Here is a 20,441-nt window from a genome sequence, read left to right as displayed (position 1 = left end):
GATGGATGCAAAGATAAAAGCAGTCTATTGTGAATTCAATGCTTCTGTGAGGCAGGACCACTCAGAAATGCAAGACCGTTCCCATATCAAGCAGACGATAAACTGGAAATTTTTATAACTTAGCACACATCAATTCCTTCTTGGTAAACTAATATATTGCTCCTTAAACTAATATATTGCTATTGCTAAGCCAGCCTATATGAATGTCAGACAGGCAAATGGCAGACTCTGCTTGTCAGTTCATATTCAAGTTTTGAACTTGGGCGGGTCATAAGCAATGCAAAGCAATAGAAATCAAGCTGAAAAGGTGAAAACAAAGTCCATTAAGGCAAAAGGTTTTAGTATTTAAGCTCAGTGATATGGTCAAGATACAAACATCACAGACCTTCAAGTATAGTACAGACTAATGATTACAGTTCTTTCTTTTCTGCTATGGATAAAGAGAAAGGTTTGGCTAATTTTACTTGCATGATAAAATTTACCATAACTACCACAATGCTGTTATCTAACATAGCATTTCTGTTAGAAGCAAAAAGTTCTGCAGTTCTACATGCATTACAGGCTTTTCAGTACTCAGCAAATATTTGGTAAATGTTTGGTAACAGCAAAAAATGTGTGTCAAGAGCAACCTCTGCCCATGGTGATATTTGCTCTTCACCCTGGTGTTGTCTACCTCATTGAAGTCTGAGATAATAACAAAGCAACAGTCATATTTTTTGATTTCCTGGTCTGGATTTCTTTGCATCAGACTGTTATTTCATAACTAAGAATGTCCATGTAATCCAGGAAGTGGATGATAGGGTGTTTTGGTTTTTTTTGTTATTTTCTGAAGATTCTTAACTCAGCTATATTAATGCTGCTGTTTACAAAAATGCTTCTTGAATCTATATTTCATGAGAAGCCATGATAGCATGGATCAGGTAGGACTGAAAATGATCAGAAAGCACTAATCTGATGTATATTAAAATTTTCTAGCTTTACCAGGGACTACAAACACAGAATTATTTTCTGTAAGCCACACAAGATTTTATAGAAAATTATCATGAAAAAAATTCTTTTAGACTGTGATAGTCTTCAAGAGCTATCAACTTTTCTTAAGCTCTTTTCTTCTACTTTCTTCTTCTCTCTCCACTTGATGTCATTAATCATATCTTTCGAGTTTCTGCTGAGCAGCACCAAAACAAGAACTACATTCTTCTTTTCACTGAAGTGTATCTAAAGTCAGCCCAGGAGTCTAACATCTTCTTTCATGCCAGACATCAATTTATCATTATTTAACGTTAGGAGAAACAGATATAGCCACTTGAAGTTGCAATTGCTTATATCTTTGAAGATACTAATATTACTGCAGATCAAAATACTGGGCTCAAGAAAGAATGCTTCCTGCACCTCTCCCCTTTGGAAAAGACCAGTACCTGTGTGACAGATAAAGTCACACAGTGTACCAAGACAGTGCTGAGAGCAAAGTCACACAGTGTACCAAAACAGTGCTCAGTGCTTCTGCTTGTAGATGCAGAGTACAACTCCAAACAGATCAACAATATATGACACTCTTTGAACAACTGCACAGCACAAACTGTTCTCCAGAGCAGACATCTCAAAGCATTTTTGAAGGATGCTGGGGAACACAGACATTCTTCCAATCTCATTTTGTTCAGACAACAGAATGAGTGAGGAGTAGAAAATTTCTAATCATGCATACAATTTCTTTGAATTTTCACCCACATTTGGCTAGAATTAAACACATAAGAGCCAGTGAACATGTCTCACTCAGTTTACACTATCAGATATTTTACACATAAATTTTAGACACCATGATGCAAGACTTGTCCACTCAGATTCACAAAGTCTGCTGCAATTATGTGTAGGAGTGTTACATTCAAAAAGATCACACCAAAAAAACCCATATATAACCTGTAAGAAAACTGCACTGAGCTTATATATATGTCCTGTTATTTTCTTACCTTTACAGATTTTGCAGCAGCTGTGAGACAATGGGATCTGTTGAGATTCTGGGCAGTTCAAAGTTGCACAACTCTCTTTTGGAATACGCTGCATTTTGTGGTCCTGTCATATGGAAGTAATTGATTGTTATTGTGAAAGAAGATAAAGGATAACTTTAGTTGGCTTTTGAGATTGCAATGTACAAACAAATAAACAAACAGAAAAAAAAAATACTATGCAGAATCTGGTCACCTTTAAAACCATTTGAAAAAACAACAGCACAACAGAAGCCTCAAATCTTCCCAAGTATGAGAAAGTATAGAAGCTGTTTCATTCTTTACCTTTGCTTACAAGCAACTTGCCTCAATAGTATTTCCTAAAACCATGTTCAAAAGAGCAACATTTTTTCTCAAAAACAGACTTTAGACTCTAAAATACATACTCTAAAACAGCTTTCTATTCATATAGCATATAAAACTTGAACAACTCTGATCTCAGTGCTGTAGTCGAAACACTGAGGGAAACAGGCACTGATTCTGTCTTAGGAAAAAGGTTTCTTATTAAACTTAGACCAGCATCTAGAAGCATCTAATGTCAAGATGCTATCTGAATATCTTCAGGCATTTAGTGCAGGTCACACACAATCACTGCAGTATGACCACAGTGAAATGCCTACCTTAGCAATCAGGTTACCACAGAAATACAACCTTTAATATCTTCTGAAGTGCTCTATTCGTGATATAGCAAAAACAGAAACCAAAGCAAATAAACAAATAAAGCAATAACAGATTCCTCGTCTGCCATAGAATCAACAATTTGGTTAAAGTATGAGCTCACTGACTTCAGGGCCCTGTACTTCAGCATGCAATGAAATCCCTCATGAATATGCTATTGCATATTGTATTATTATTACAGACTTAGTGTTTGATTTTAAGTCATCTGTAAACATAATATATAATGATGAAATCAAAATTACCACCCAAATTTTACATTAAACAATCCAACCCAAACCTGAAATCCCACTATATCAAACCAGATGCTGATGATACTATAAAACAGAACAAACAAAAACCAGTCATTTTTCAAAATAAAGAAAATAACCTTTGATAGAAATAATACCAGAGTAGTCTGGATTGCATTTAATTTTTTTTACAGATTCTAATTAGGAAGAGAATGTTTAATTCACTCATTTTGCAATATTTAAACAGAAAATTGCATAAGTGCATGCCCATAGCAGACACAATTGTTTATGATGCTTAAAATCACGTACAACTTGAAATAAGGAATTCTCTACACCGCCTTGATAACTTCACCATAAGCCTCCAACCACTAAATCAGTACTTGTGCCAGTCTCCCTTGTGTTGGAGTTACAAATCATATTCCTTTATGAGAACTCCAGTGTCAATATAATAGTGTCAGCCTATGACTTCCTGGCTGACCCACACTGTTTACAGTACAGGGATTTTCTTTTCTGAAATACCATTCACGTGGCTGCTCATCAGAAACAATATATACTTCAGACCTTGAAAAAGATGATGTGAATCAAAGCTGATGCTTAATATTTGAACCAGGACAAGCAGTAACATCCAGCATCATCAACAAAATAAATACGAGCATGGTCAACAGAGACATTTTGTTCACAATGCAGATCTGCTACATGCAAGAAAGACGAAGTAACACCGTATAACTTTTGATGAGTGTGAATTCATCACAGAACTAATGTCCCAGGTGCTACACTGAAGAATACAAGCTCACAGTCCTGAAAACCACACTACTGAAACATCTGTTTCCAAAATTATCATCTCCCTCCAGAAGCAGGTAGGAAGGGCATGCTAAAGGGAAGGAGAAAGCAGGCCTGAGAGCAGAGGACCGACTCTGAAGTCTAGGCATAAACTGCTATACCACTGTGACTTTGGTAGCCAGAAAGGATTCTATACCTCAGTTATCGAGTCATTCTGGATTTCCTGCAGCCCCACGGAGTTTGTACAGTGTTAAGTACAGCAGTTAAATCCGCAGACCTCTGCTGCAGCTTCATGGAAGTTTTCCCACCTATTCCCTGCCCTAGAAACATGCATTCAGTTTTTCAGCCCCGTGCTGCAGCACTTATCTCCCTGCCCAGAGATATTCCCACCCCATCCCTTTGGCCCAACAGCGAAGTGAGGCCTGCCACAGCAGGCAGGTGACTCAACCTGCAACAATGCCCCGGAGTATATTTTCCTCTTCAAGTGCATTTGTGGTCTGCAGAGCATCTGTATTCTTGCAGCACGATGAGATCAACAGCATGGCATGTTCTGCTTACAAATCAAATGACAAGTCTTCTAATTTCCAATATAAGAAAGAGAACTAGACACTCAACATGCTCCTTCTTTTCCTTCTCTTTCATCTGTCTTTTCCACTCAGAATTATCCTGAAGTCTAAATTATGTCCCCATTGTGTTTGTTCATCATTTGCACCTGGGTTCATAATTGTGAACAAGAACACTGCACACATGTCAATGGAAAAATAACATAGCCTGCTAGGTCTTGTTACTGATGATGATGAGGATATGTAAAGAGGAAGGAACGTAGTTCAATCATCAAGCTGTGTAATCAAGGCTTGCAGCTCTGCAAAGCAAGTGTATTTGTAAGATCTGCTGTGGAACTCAGTAAGACAAAACAAACACAGGATGCCTTACATGAATTTTTTGTTGCTACTTCCTAGAGTGGACCTCTCTGTATAATAGTGGGACTTTGATACCTCTAACATGCAAGAATATTTTTTCATAAAAAATGTTCTTACCTTGCACTCAAACAGAACACAGTCCCCTGAGCTTGAATACACTGTTTCTCTTTGTCCTTCAAAGTATGTTCTGCCTTCAAATATGCACACCGCTTCAGGAGAAAATAAAAAATATTGCAACGATTTTGTATTAGTACACTGTTGATAGAACCTATGCACTTCTTTAGAGATAACGGCACTTTAACATTTTAAAACTGATCCAGTTGTGAGAATATTCTAAAGCCACCTGCAGGAATCTGGGTATCACAGGGAAAAAAAAAATCAGAGAAAAAAAAAGATGAAAGAACCACAAAGGTGTGTATAAATAGAAGCTGAAGGATGGTGGAACTGATGGTGGAGTATTCAGAGAGAACAAGAGGGCAGAAGGAATGCACTGCAGGTCCCACAAGGAAGGTATGGCAGCTGCCTGGGCAAGAATTAAGCAGAGAAAGGCAGCTGGGGCCAGGAGAGATTCAGAGCAGGGAACCATGCTCAGCAGCCACGTGAAAAGCACAGAGGTGAACGAGAGCTTGGAGATGTGAGAGCAGTGCGGGACCTGAATCCTGAATTAGCAGATCAAGCATCCTGAAAAGGAATGCTGAGTAATGAAGGGCAATCACTGAAGCCACATATTTACATTTTGCCATCTGAACTACCACCACAGGTATTTCAAAGTTACATATTCGTAGCTTGGTTAACCTCATTATTTACCACTACAGCTGAAATATATTAGAAAATATGATTTTTACTGTACAGGTACAGACCTTCAGTGACTATATTTATTTATTTTTGTAATAGAAGTAGAATCAAAAAACATATGACAGCATGACCCAGGGCAGTTGTTGGTTACACCATGATCTGGCCTCATGCCACTCATGCACCCTGACAGTGCCACCATTACAGCGCGTGCTGATGTGGCACTTACCATATTGTTCTTCAAAGTCCCCAATTGGTATTTAAAGGCTACGTAAAATACCTGCAAAGTATACTACCTCTGTTTTTTTAGAAGCATCTATTACTGCAATTACATTATGCAAAGAGTAAAGGCTAAGTAATGTAACTACTAGATAAAGAAAACTTGATATCTGCCTCTGCTGCTGAGAACACAGTCAAGGCTCATCAAGGAAGTATAATTGTGAAATAACAGGAGCGTGTTACTGCTTTAAAGTTCTAGATTACTGGTTTGAAGACTAATTCGTTAATCATTGACTTGGAGACGTAAATCAGTTTTACTGCAATTCATTTACAGACAGATTAATCAGTTCTGTTTAATGAGACAATTTGAAGACAATTTTAAAATCTCTGGATGTGCAAGTGTTTCTATTGCCTGGCTTGTGTTAGCTACCTTTACAGTTTCCCCTTTGTATTTTATTTTTCTTTACTTGCAGCTCCTTGGTTTTGTAAACTTCTTATTAAATTGTGAACATACAAAAAGTAATGCTTGGAACCAATACTGAAAAAGAAGTGATTGGCATAGTGAAAACAAGCTGCAAATTTTTCCCAAATTTACAAAAATGAATTAAAATATCATATAAAAATAAAGTGTCTTGTGTGAAATAAATCTACATAGCCCTTACAAGGAGTAAAATCACAATAAGCTCCAACATCCCAAATTTCATGAATGGCAGAGTTTGCTGTCAGACTCAGTGAAGGTCTTTTATAAAGGAGGGAGTCCTAGGGCTAACAGAAGGAGCAAGTTTGCGTAGCATCCACCAACAGGGGTCACAAAGTGTCGAGAAAGCTCAGTACAATACAGTGCTGCATTCAAGCTCCTCTAGAAAAAAAGTATGCAGAAAAAAATCCACATAAACCTTTACTTGGGACTAACAGATCTAGAATCCAGACAGGAGAAGGAAATAATTCAGTCATATATATCACTTCCTGTATACTCCCAGCCATGACACTAAACCAAAATCCTGATACATTAAGCCCTTTCCCTTGTCACACACATTTTGGGCTTCCAATAGCTATTACAAATGACAAGAAAAAAACAAGTACAGCAATGCCTGGGGACCAGAGAGTGGAAATGGACTGATAACACATCCTTATGCCTCAAATAGGCAGCCCGTGCCTGCTCATAGAAAAGGCAAAAGACATCAAGATCATAGTTAATCTATCAGAAGAAAACTCTCTCATGAAAACAAAACATTTTTAGCATATTAATATGATCACCTATGCATCTTTAAAAAAAAAAAATTAGCATCCATGCTACCTCAAACCACAGTCTACTAAATCCAGTCACTTCATTAACACTGGTAAACCTTCGGTTCTTCAGAGAAACTTAGAAAATAATGTAAATGGAGAAACTATCAGAAAACAGTTCTGAAAAACCAGGAAGATATTTCTTATTTTACCCACAGCCCTTTGAAGTTTTTGGGTGTGAAATTATCGTAATGTAATGCTGCAGCAGCACAAGCATATGCTGAAAGCAAGAAAATCAAATGTCTTCCATAAAGTCTTGCAAAAAAGTTGACAAACAAAGGGACTCACAAATGCTAGGGTTGTGAGGGCAGGCAATCTATTTCCCATGTGTCTTCATACATGAGTGGGAGACTGCTTCTCGAAGTATTGAAAATCATTGCAAAATGTGCATTTCAAGACACGCTTGCATGGGTCCCAGCAAATCCAAGCCATGTTGACTTCTCCACCTCCACTACTTAGTAAGGCACCACTGCTCCTGACCACTATCCAGCCACAAAATTACATCTTATTAATTGAATTTCCCTAGATCCAAACTTACAACTACTGGAATTTGCCATGGCTTTGTCAGCAAGGCTAAAAGGGCCCCAAGTGTAAGTGTCCTGCCTATACAAAGTGATCAAACTATGTTTCAGGTGAAAAAAGTATATAAACACTTGATAACTAAACTGAAATATAACATGAAAGTAAACCAAATAATCAGAACACAATCCCGAGCTCATCTTTTACACTGCTGCTCTTAATGACTACATTCAAAAGGGACATTTCTTCTTGAAATCAAGATCAGCTTTACTTGAATTATTTCTTTCCTATTCATGTCCTGTAAAAACTGACGGATTCCATCATATTTGGACACTTCCTGCCACTAAAAAGCTAAAAGAACTCAGAAGCTCTCACTCCAAGTACTATCACTTAATTTTTCTCTTCTCCTTTGTGCTTATCTACATCAAATGTGCTTAACAAAATACATGGGTACTTCATCTACACCAGATGCAGTCTCAGTGTTTAACATGGCTTTAGTGATGGTCAAAGTTCACCAGTGTAATTGACTGTCCAATTTGGTGAGCACAGAGCACACATGGAAAGACTTCTAGTAAAAGAAGGGTGCTAATCCTCTCACCCCCCATTTTCCTCCTTGAATAGCATGACCTACATCTCAGTCAGTGTGGAACAGCATGCTTTTTCTGCCTTATGCCAGCAGTTGACACAGCTAATACACATCTTATGATGGTGATGCTTCATGTCTTTATTTTCCTTCAGAAATAAAGATATTTCAACAACATGGACATCTGGACTAGAACTATGTAATTGGAAAGTCCAGCAAAGATTTAATTTCTCCCTGGCTAGATGCTCTCAAGAATGCTGTGATTAGTTTGTGATTGGTATCTCTCTGGGGAAAAATATCATGTTTCATCTTCCTAACTCCTTTCATACGACAGATTGAGTCACAGTCAAGAAATTACCCAGTGATTAGTTGTTTCAGAATGTGATAGTTATTGCCTATGTAGAATTTCATTTACAGCTGAACTACATAAACCATTTCCTCTTGCCATCAAGCTTCTACATACTCCTAGTATGAAAATATTTATTATTCGAAGTACAGTTTTCTAAGAAGGTGAAAGAGGAGGTTTCTGGTAGGAAGTTTGACTATTCTTGATATATACATACGATGATACAAAGATAGGCATCAGTACAGTGTCTAAAAATATTATTAGCAAGATCTGTTTATATCCCCATGACTAATTTATGCAGGTGTAGTAATAATAATACAACTACTCCCTCTAGTAGCTTTCACTGTGGCATGGCACTTTCCTCATTTACATTCAGCAAAAAAAAATCTTTGAGGAGCCCACCAGTTATTGTGTTTGATGAATCACCAACAGCTTGTCAAACAATCACTTTCACAACTCTTTTTTCTTCCCACTGGCCTCCAAATGACACTTTTTTTCTGCAGTTGTGTGACCTTAAAACTTCTACATAAAATCCATGACCCATCTAACACTTGCCTTCCATTCCCTGAGTTCACAGTATGTCACTTGTGTGATTTCTCACTTTTGTATATATCATCTTTGATATCTAGATTGTTTTTTACTTTCCCTGAGGGATGTCTGTATAATTCCCTGTACTATCTAAGCTGTCTTGGATTCAGACTTATCAACAAGTGAATGCAGAAAGTTTGGAACATTGGTAAACTCCTCAAACCACTATATTTTCTTATATTCACAATTGTCCAATGCACAGCAGACATAACTAGGACAAATTTTTCAGTAGTTGTGAAAGCACAACTTAATTCTTGTAATTAATTCTATGTTTCTGCATGGGGGAAGCATGGGGGAAGGATACTAACGAAAAAAATCTCATTCCTTTAAATTTCAGATCTTCTCCTTGAAATCTCCACTGTTCAGAGATCAAGGCTGAGGCACTGTATAAGACACATTAATCCTATTTTGCAAGCTTACACAGTGCAAAATCTCTATGTGGCTTTATCTTAGAAATACAGAAACAATGGTGACCTGCTATGATTTTTTCTGCCATGCCATTATGAGACATGCTTTCATCCTCGTCTCATGTATTTTTTGCAGGGGTTCAGGCATTACTTCTTATTTGCTCACTTGCTGTTGCTCCTCTGTTGCTGCAGTCAGTGAGATTTGAGATTTGCTTCATCTTATGTCACCCCTCTCAACAATTCACAGTGATTTCAGACTTCAAGCAGGAAAATATGTTGAGGGTTTTTTTCAGTCAATTGCTGTTGAAAAGATATTTACATGCTCAGCTTGCTCAGCTGAAAAAAAAAAATCTGACTTTAAATTTCCTATTGATAAGAAATCAATTCCCAACTATATCTTTTTTTGTTACCCAGAAATGCTGAATGTCTCTACTGCACTGAGAACTCAATGTGGCTGTTCAACAGCACTTCTTCAATCATTTAAGAGCATCTGTGATGTAAGTCATCTCCACTAACAGGATGTTTGGTCACATGGGAAAGATAATCCAAAATCAAAAATTCTTTCATCTACTTCTCATTTTTTCTACATTTCCATTAATTGCTAGAAGGAAGCTAAGTAATTCGTTTATGTCATATGTTCTTTGTGGGAAGTCTTCTGTGGAACTCATCTGAGCACTAGAATGTGGGCTCTTTGAGGTAACCTTAAAGACCAAAAAATCAATCTGAAGACTGAAAAAGCACTTCAAAATGTGACCAAAAATTCTGTTGAATCCAGCTCAGCCAAGGAAAACAGAACAGATAAGTAAAATTTTTACTGTGGTCTGCAGGACAGGGAGTCTGGGAAGGAGTATGCAACCAAGCAAACCAATGGACATCACACACAGTACAAAGTGAGCGTGTGGGTATCTCTGTTTAAACAAAGATCTAAGATATTGGAAGATGAATGAGTACATTAACTTGCATTTATCCTGCAATGGCATGAAAAAAAAGCCAACAAGAAATAACTTGCTCAGTTTCAAAGAGTGAACAGATTTCTCCATAGAGAAATACTGTGTTATTAACAGAAACATTCAGGACTATGCAGCCAAGTATTCAAACTGCAGATGAAACTGGAAACATCGAATGTAACACAATTTTTTACACTCATCAAAAAAGCCTGCACTGAGATCACTTAGCACTAATATAAGTTAAAAATATATAGAGATGCAAATATATAGTAAGCTCAGACATTTTCAGACAAATCACAGAGATGTATCCATTTCAGTGCTTGTTTTTTAGTTGCTACTTTGACAACAAAGATTCAAGACTTTCCTCATAGAAGTGATTCAATATCATAAACCATGGCAGAATTAGAAGAAGTTCAATTTTCCCTCATATATCTGTGACGTGACGTTACTAATCAGATGATACATCTGAAATAAGATAAATACTCCATAAAGAAAAATCCTGAATTCTTAAAAAAACTGCTTTTCAGCAATAGGGAAGGTGCTGTACTTACCACTAATAGCACACATGCATTGGATACTATGAGTAACACCCTTTAATTTTAAGCTGTGGGATCAAACTTAACACGTTATATATTCTGAAAGACCAGCTGAAATGTTCTCATATTTACTGATCAAAGTTTTGCTTTCCTTTTTCCTCCACTCAGCAATCACAATACTATCATTTTTAAAAAAATAATTAAGATATTCGGTCCACATTTGCAGGAAAGAAAAAAAAAGGCAGATTGGACTATCCTGGTTCAAAGAAGAATTCTAATGAAGTCTTGTACTTCACTTTGATCATTTTAGAGAATGCATCTATACACAAGGAACATGGTTACTACTTGATGTCAGCTTCTCTTAAAAATAACATTATTGCTACCCGCACAGCAACTTTAACTTGGTTAAATATGGCAGCAAAAATATTTATGCTGATAGACATGAACAACTTTGGCTTTGGAGCAATAGACCAGATTCTGTTTGTTAAACAGAGCTAGAATATTTTGGACTTTAAATATAGGATTTTAAAAACTTGGGCATGACTAATGCAATCAAAATGCCCATTTACTTGCCAAATTAACTCTGTTGGCCATCCGGTACTTAAACGACTTTCACAATGAAATATCAAAAATAAAATCCAATGCCAAGACAAAACTGTTAGAGGGTGTTAAGAGATGAAAAGCAATTAAAGTTCCTATTAATTTTATTATATGACTATTGTATTACAATTTCATTAAAGGTTTATGAATAGCACAGCAATCTGCAAGACCAAGAGAATTTGGATGCAAACACTGCACACCTGCTTAATCCTCTTTAAACAGGGATTAGACACCTTCTGATGGACTCCTTTTGTCAGCTATACTTAAAAGTAGTGACATAGTTGTGTCTTAATAGAGGTTGAAACAGATATTTTATTAAATCTTGATCGGTACTAATCACAGGGAAATTTCTATTTCAGTTCTACCTTCTCTCATCTGGTATTTCTAGAGACTAACTGCAAGAGGTGCTTATCTGAAGAACTGTGCTTATAGAAAAAATGGTGTGGTATAGAAAAATAGATATCTCCCTAAAGCATCTTCTACTTCATGTCATGGTTAAACTCACACATACACCGATCAGAAAGCCTCAAGGTATAGGGATCCACAGGAAAGATAATGTCTGCTGAATTGATTAGAACTGTGCTGAGAATTTCTGCAAGCAACAAGGATCTGCAGAAGGTCAGCACAAGTCTTGATCACTGTTCTAAGCCTATCAGTGAGAAATAGCTATCAGCAGCAGCATTAATTCATCATATTAATTACCTATATTGCTATATTATTTGTATTATTAATTGTTAATAACGATAATTTTATTATTTATGTTATAATTATACTACTTTTTTATATATTTCATTAATTATATAAGCAGGTTGTGTTCTCCATTGCCGTACGTTGCTCAGACCACCAGTGAGCATGAGGGCTGCTATTCCTGCAACAATACTGTTACCTGGCTTCACAGGTAATTCAAATAGAGGGGGAGTAAATAAGCTTTTTTTTCATTGGAACGCTACTCGTATTTTTTGCCCTGATTTACCATGGTAAAATAGAGCGTGCCAATTATACATAATTTTTTGGACACATTTTTTGTGCTTTTCTGCAGAGATGGTTACTTTCAGTAGCCTTGAGGACACAGATGATGTGAGCAGATACAGTAAAAGGCAAGTACTTCTAAAGGGTAGCAACCCCAGAGATTTTACAGTTTGTTTCATTTGACAGCACTAAGAAAAAGAAGCCTGTGCAAATAGCAAAACTACAAAGTTTACCTGAAAATAGTAAACCTGTTGGAGGTTAGACCAGATGAAATCCAAAGGCCCCTTCCAACCTAAACCACTCTGTAACTCTGCAAAAAGAACTTGAAAGTGACATTTCCACACGCTCAATTCTAACACCCTGTGACCTGACAACATCTAGCTCCATTACTTTTGTCCATTTTACTATGTTTACTTTTCCTCCAAATCCTATCACTTTCACTTCCCCTTGAAATGGCAGCTCCTTGCTAAGTTGGATATTACAGCAATAGTCACGTATACCTTATTTGCACAATGAGGTGGGCCAGGCCAATGCGTTTAGAAGTTCCCTGGGGTGGATTAGAGCACAGATGGTGCACCATATCAATAGCTGTTGTTAGATCTCAGGTCTTTCAAATCACCTGTACAGATGCATATACACCCAAGAAGGAATTGAGCAAAATTTCACACTCCTACCTCCTCCTTCATCCACATTCAATCCTGCATAAGGAATCTACTCACCCTCCCATCCCTCTTCTGAGACCTATCATCTTCCTCTCTCACTTGAACTGAAATGACAGGATTAGTTGGCATAGTCACAAACACCCCAGAGAACTCTACTTAGCATCAGTTCAGCAAATTGCTTTTAAAACAGACATCAAGGTAAACACATTTTTGGAAATCTTGATTAAAGTCAGTTATGCAAAATGCCTTTCCAAATTTGTTATATACTCACTCTCAACATTCATTATCAAATAGCATTTAATCAAAAACGAATCTCAAAAAAAAGGACACTAGTTGCTGCCAACACAGTTGGAATTTTTTCAGAAGACAGTTTTAACTACATAGAAACCTATGTACGCCTAACATTGTACCCGTTTCTGAACTCTACTAGAAGTTACTATTGTTCACTGTGAATTCCCAAGCAGTAGGGTACTTCATGTTGAAAACCAGTTCAATACTTGAAAAATGCAAAAGCAGTAAGAGCAGATGCCCTCAGATTGTGCTTTGTCATTGCTAATTTTTCCAGAGTGCAGCTGTCAATGCTCTGACCTAATTGCTGGAAAACAATATACTAGAGTTCATAGCAGCTTATAATGGGGCTATTCCCTTTTAGTTTAAAAAGTACATCAGTGAGTGAAAGCCTCAGAGCTGATGATTCTAACAAAAAATAATTTTCAAAAGTAAGCTGTATCATATTGTCTACCTACAATTACCATTCTATGGAAACTAAGAGTCAGAATATATATATATACTAAGAAAATATCTCATTTTTAGTAGTAATTTATCATCAAATCTGCAAAAAGCAAAAGGCAGTTCTGCAATTTCACTGGTGCGGAAAAGAAATAGCTTCATCTTTAAAAATGTTCATCGTGTTACCAAGATTCTCAGAAATGAGTGAGATGGGTTGAATAACATTAAGAAAACATACTTTATGAATTTTACAAAACCTGTTCTCAGCATTATTAATTTTTTTTCAAGTTCTTGAAAACCCGAGAGAAAAAATACCAGTTTATATCAAATAACTCTTGATTTTGTTTTCAATAATCTATCAGCAAATATCCTGTTTTCATTAGCTGCAGAGACGTGGTTCAGATATTTATCAGAATTAAAAGCAGTAGAATTAAGATGACCAAACTGACAAATAAAAAAATTTGTGTGGTATTCTGGTAAAAACAAGTAACATCTTTCCAATGGAACAATCTGGTTTTCTTAGAGGAAATTTGATCCAGACATAGAAAACGAATTCACCTCTCATTGCCTGTGATCATATCAACTCAATATTCGAGGAATATTTCAGTATTTCATAAGAAATGTGAGGAATAATAATGCTGGCAAAGCTTTTTTCAAGATATATGATAACATTATTACAATATTTAGTTAAATAGCTTCTCTTTCCCCTCCTTTTAATCATTATAGCAGCTAAACCAACAGGAGTAAGTATCTTGTGAGAAAGAGGAAAAGGAAGATTTTGCCCCCAAATGTTGAATAAATACAAGCAACTTCATACATGCATTTCCTGCAGGATACGATCCTGAGTATGAAAACAAGAAATAGTTTACAGTGGCAACAGCTCCAAGTTAGAGCTCATGAATGTCATAGACCCATCTGAAAGACAGAAGTCTTACAGGACAATTCATTAACTTTATTTTCCTTTATTTTCCCAACATCTTTGCTTCTATATCCAGTACTTTCTCTCTTCTGTTATATTTAAATTTTCAAATCCTGAAGAACAGGAGATTGTATTTTGTGTATCCAGTAACTAGACTAATGGTTCATCATACATCCACTTCCTTAGAATTGTATCTAACAGATCTCAAAATCTGTCCACATACATCTAGAAGAGGTTAGACTTCAAAACATGGCATTTTATTGGAAAGAATGAGGGATAGGGCTCTTCTGCCTATCATCAGTTGACCAGAGAAAAGATGAATGATTGAAATTTGCTTTAAACATCAACTGGCAAATATACTGGTAAGTAGTTTCCCAGATGAGTGTTGCAAGGTGTATACAAACCAATTTTCAGAGAACAACAGAAAACAAAGCAAGGATTATTTATTCTTCACACTGTAAGTATCAGCCTGTTACTTCCTCTGAGTTTTCTGGGAGCCCAAGATATCACAGTGGAAATGGGATCAAAGATTTAAGTGTGTGAAATGAGTGAACTGGCAAGGTCACTTAACCAATACAGGAAAATGAGGGTGTGATACTATTATTTCTTCCAATGTCCACTTTAAATAGCTATTCTTAAAATGTATTTATTTATTCCCACATTTCATTAGAAAACTCTGCAATAATACTACCAAAATGATTCTGTGTTTATGTGTTGGTATCATACTGCCAACTCTATACATACAAAACCACAGAAGTTCGTGGATAAGAATGAAGCATTTTGAAGTAATATTCTGCTACTATTAAGCAGCATCTTTGAAAACATCCATTTGCAAAACTTTCCTTTTCTAAGCTATACTCAGAATTGATTTCTCATTTAGGTGCCTTGAGGACCTACTAAGCTTCTAGATATAGCACGATGAAAACATCTACAAAACAAACACCCTATTCACAAGACTTTAAAATTGGCCCAGAGAGAATGCTGATCTTTGGTGAACATGAGTAGAATCTAATGAGAGAGCACAAGGAAACAGTATGTGAATTTATAGCTCTTTCTTAACAGAGTAGAGATACATGGGGAATTACACTGGTTTATCTTTCCTATCTGCAAAGAAGCAATCAGTTACCAGAAATAAAAGGTATGTGCCCATTTTCCAGATGAGTTCTGAACACTGTCTTGCTTTCTTTCAGGAGAGCAAAAAAGTAATCTGATAATTGAACCCAGGTGTTTTCTGTCCCTAATTTATTACATCAAACAAGGATATCATTGTAATACCTTTCAAACACAATTGCAAATAAACATATACTGGACACCAGAAATGAGTGAGATAAAAGTGCTGTTTTCCACCATGATTCCTCATGACAATGGAAAACACCAAACTTATGCTCGAAAAAAATGTACTCAACTTTTTACCAAGAGCTGCCAGAGATCAGAATTTTTATTCACAAAAAAAAAAAAAAAAAAAAATCAGAAATAATTTCAACAAGTAGCAGGAAAAAAAAATACTACTCATCTACATCATACAGAAAGACAAACTGGTTAACTTCCCTAAACAAATGGGCAGAGCTTTCTTTTCAATGGAAACTGGTACAAAGAAAAAGAAAACCTCCAGAAATTAGTAAAACATTGGCAAAGATGCAAAACGATAAAAAATGTGGAAATTAGGAAATTACTGCAGATACAGCCTTGGGCACAGAGTAGTAAAGAAAGCAACTTGCAGAAATTTTTCAATGTCTATTTTGAAGAGCACAAATGAAGAAAGCAAGAGAAACGACAGTTACACCATATCCGCCTTCATTTCACTTTTGAAGTTGTGTCTCACATAAGCAAAAGCTGCAATTATTTCAAGTGGAAAATTGTTTCTACAAATGTAGGAAGAGTTACCATTAACAGTCTGGAGATCTACAGACCACAATTCAGAAAATTGCAAGGGGTGGTTGAGAAAAATGAAACAAGCAGTAGAAAGATAAATTCACTGTACATTTTCACTGGAAAATGATTAGACTTCTGCATTCAGAAAGACTGAAAGCCATTGGTTTAAATCACTGTCTTCATAAAGAGACAAATAAAGGTAATGGTATAAAATATTTTGTTAACTTCACTGAATCAATTTCACATATTTTTACTATCCTTTCCTTAGATTGTCAGGAAAACAAGATCACATTCTTGAGAGTTTTGTGTTTGTTTATATTTTCAATATTTATTTTATTGATTTTCAGCTTCTACAACCTTTATTTCTTTTCACAGGATCTAAGTGCAATCCCATGGCTTCTAGAATTATCTTCTTAGATGGCCAAATTTCCACCTAGATGACCCTTGTGAATGTGGTATATCTGTTAATAACAAAAGCATAACAGATGCAAACTGATCTCTGCAAAACTACGTAGGTCTCAACAGGTCCTGAATCCTTTTCTGTTTTGTTTTTTTTTTTCCTGGAAGGAGTTTTGCTTTTGCCAGCCCCTTGAAGTGCTCTGTATCTCCAGCTTGCTACTTCTCTATGATCTTTTCTGAAATTTGCAGTATTGAGGTTTTCAACTAGAGTTAAATTCTCCTCATTTTAGAACACTTTCTTATTAAGAATACTTTATATTAATATCACAGAAATTTGTAAAATCTATAGAACAAAGCTCCAGGCAGGAACCAGAACATCAGTTACAAGCTGTTGATTTGGCAGTGTGCTCTCCATTATGTAACAAAACACAAATGTATATATATACATATATATATACTAAAAATTCAATGATTCAGTGGCATTAGTTCATTTCAGCTGAGAACAAACAAATAGAAATCAATGAATAGCCACATGAACATCCACATGTCCTAGATTTTTTTTTTTCATTATAAATAGAACCAGATTTTGTATTTATCTATTTTATTGCCACCTGACTAAGCAAATTCTTTTAAAATCAGCATTACTGAAGCTGGGGTAGTGACATATCAAAGACTGGGACACTGCCAATCTGGCCACTTCCAGCTGCCTGAATGCCAACATATTCATATGCTACATATGTTACTGTTTTATTTGCACTGGAAATAAAATAAAGTAATACTATGCTGAAGAGTTTGTATATTTTGTGAACTCCCTGGTAAGAAAATAATGAAAAATAAATGGAAATGAATAGGCTCTTTTTCCTGTCATCCAACACAAACATAGGTTATAAGCATAGCAGAGGATGACCTACAGTGAATTTCAAATGTAATAAATATTTTTAATTCTCCACTGTTAAAATTACCAATACTATGCCTCCAATCTTTTCTTTAGTGTAGATTGCTATGTATGTAGTATAATGTAACTGAATGAATAATGATTTTCTTAAACATTTTATTTTATAATTCTTTCCTTGGGCACACAGTAGGACCAAAATAGAGTTCCTTTACCATTAACTGAAACTCTCCTCAAACACTGATACCTTGCCTCCAGATCTACAGTCTTCCAGTTGAGCTCCCTAATGCGTGACATCCAGAATAGTTAAAAGGCAGCTGAACTAGGAGGGAGCTGCACTTTGATGCACAAAAAGTCTAACTGATGCATAATGCAACAACTTCCTTAATTCTCTTCAGCTGATGTAGAACAAGGAAACTCAAAGGACACTGGGAAGGAGAACAGTTAAACACTCTTAGAAGTCCAATTACTGCAAGCTGTATTTTAATTTACACAGTACAACAGTCACACTGGAACAGTCACTCTTCCTGCACAGAGAGAAACTGCTATTGAAAAAAAAAATTACTTTCTGATGTAGACATATTGTCCAGCTTACAAAACCTGCCCCCAGAAGTCCATAACAACTCTGGCACTGGAATTATAACAGAAGTAAACCAAATGTATTGCTGTAGTTTATGAGTAGTTTGAAAATTTCTGCAGCTTTACCATGAAAGACATACCAGACACCAAGCAGCTACAGTAAAGGGTCCTGTCACACCATTTGAGCTAGGCACTGCTTACCAAAGTCAAGTGGAGTTTTCCACTGTATTCAGCTGGCTGAGCTCAGCGTAAGAAAGCACCCAAAGCATTTTTGGATTGTCTCAGTGTTATCTTCCTAAGATGACAAGCTTCCTAGAGAAGTCTCTGGAGAGGTTGGGATGTATGTAAAGATTTCATGGGAAGGAACAAAGAAGAGGGAGCCAGACTCTACTCTGCAGTGTACACTGATGGAACAAGAGGAAATGAGCACAAAGTAAAACATTAAATTCAACCTGAACATAAGAAAACACTTTCTTACTGTGAGGGTGACTGAGCAGTGGCACAGGTTTACTGAAGAGGTTGCTGTTTCCATCTGTGGAGGTACTCAGTAAAACTCAACTGGGCTCATGGCCTATAAGCATTCTGGTCCAGCAGACTGCTTGAGCAGGGGATTGGACCGAGTAATCTTAGAAGGTCCCTTCCAACCTCAACCTCTGAGATAACAAGGTGCCTATGTTCAGTAGTATGAGATGGGTTCCCAGATGATATATGCATCAACTACAATTTTCCTCTATACGTTGTAAATTTAAAATATCTTGAATGATTTTATTGATCTACATGAATGCAAATACATTTTCTCCTCAAAAATAATTTGTGCTATTTTCAAATAAATAAAAATACTACTTTCATTTGCAGACATGGAGTTGATAAAGTAACAGAATTGTAAACAAGTAGCATGATATCATTCATTCACATAGTATACACTTGTATGTGATGCATTTTATATGTCACAATAATGTGATACTATCACTGTATATGATTTGAAGGCCTGAGAAAAAAAAGTTGATATGAATCATTCCATAAAGCAGAGTCTGAAGGAATAGCATTCTGCTAAAATGTTGGAGACACTGAGAAGTTCTGCATGTTGACTAAAACAGGTTATAATAATGCATGGTTCAAGGAAAAAACCCAGTGCCAGACATCTTCCAGACATCTTTTAGTACTATTCTGATAGGAACCTAAATTTTCTGATTTTTCACATATGAAAACATTCATCTCAGAATAACAGAATGTGTTTTATTTGCACTTGTATCTTTAAAAACTAACACAAATATTTGTAATCAAAAGGCAATTAATCCTTTGAATGAACAAGACTCTTTTTTCTCCTTCATATAACTGTGCATTAAAAAAAAAAGGGGGGGGAATAAATAATCATTGCTTCACTACTACAAAAGGATTTGAGCCTACATGTGCTGTTTAGAGTTAAAAAATAAAAGAGTGAAAGCTCCTTCCCTTTTGAATACCTGTTGTCCCCCTGAGCCCTGGCTCCCCTACAGCACTGACACACGCGCCATGCCCCAGTTGGCCTCATGCAGCTGGGCTCTGCTTTCCAGCCTGCCTGCTCCTCTGATTTACTGCAGGGACAGGATGGCCTGTTCAGCAGGCACAGATGTAATGCAGCACACACATGCTCACTAATCCTGTCATTCAAACACACTGAGCCACAGGCTCTTCTCTGTACCACATTAAATACAAGAGCAGCTCCCCTGGCACATAGGAGGTGGGGGCTGAGGCTTGGAGCTCTGCTGTCACTAACATAAGACATCTAAAACAAGATGTTGCCACTCCTTCAGCCCTTCAGAAAGTGTCAATATTGAGGAAAAATGAAACTTAGTGAGCAGCATAGCTATAAGTCCGTAAGACTTCAATCCACCTGAAAAAATGTTACTAAATTTGCAAAAAAGCTTGATCAGCGTTCCTTAATTTTCTAGGTGCAAGTTTTGCACCAATGCTGATGGTCAATTGCTCTGCAAATGAGAAGTAGATGGACT

At 36.5% G+C, this 20,441-nt stretch overlaps 1 protein-coding gene across 1 annotated transcript in view; it reads right to left on the bottom strand.

Annotated features, from left to right (window-relative positions):
• The window catches only part of NELL2 (neural EGFL like 2), a 144,157-nt gene that overhangs the window by 74,338 nt on the left and 49,378 nt on the right, over positions 1-20,441 (bottom strand). Inside the window, exons 10-11 of the mRNA XM_065743436.1 lie at positions 4,723-4,814; positions 1,965-2,067 (exon numbers count right to left, since the gene is read on the bottom strand). Of these exons, the coding sequence (XP_065599508.1) occupies positions 1,965-2,067; positions 4,723-4,814 (195 nt within the window). The remainder of the gene's footprint in view (positions 1-1,964; positions 2,068-4,722; positions 4,815-20,441) is intronic.

This window comes from Cyrtonyx montezumae, unplaced genomic scaffold, assembly GCF_038088225.1.
Source record: "Cyrtonyx montezumae isolate F1298 unplaced genomic scaffold, pur_monq_1.0 scaffold_3, whole genome shotgun sequence".
In the NCBI taxonomy this organism is placed as follows: Eukaryota; Metazoa; Chordata; class Aves; order Galliformes; family Odontophoridae; genus Cyrtonyx; species Cyrtonyx montezumae.
Note: the sequence above shows the minus strand (reverse complement) of the source record. Positions and strands in the feature narration are given on the sequence as shown.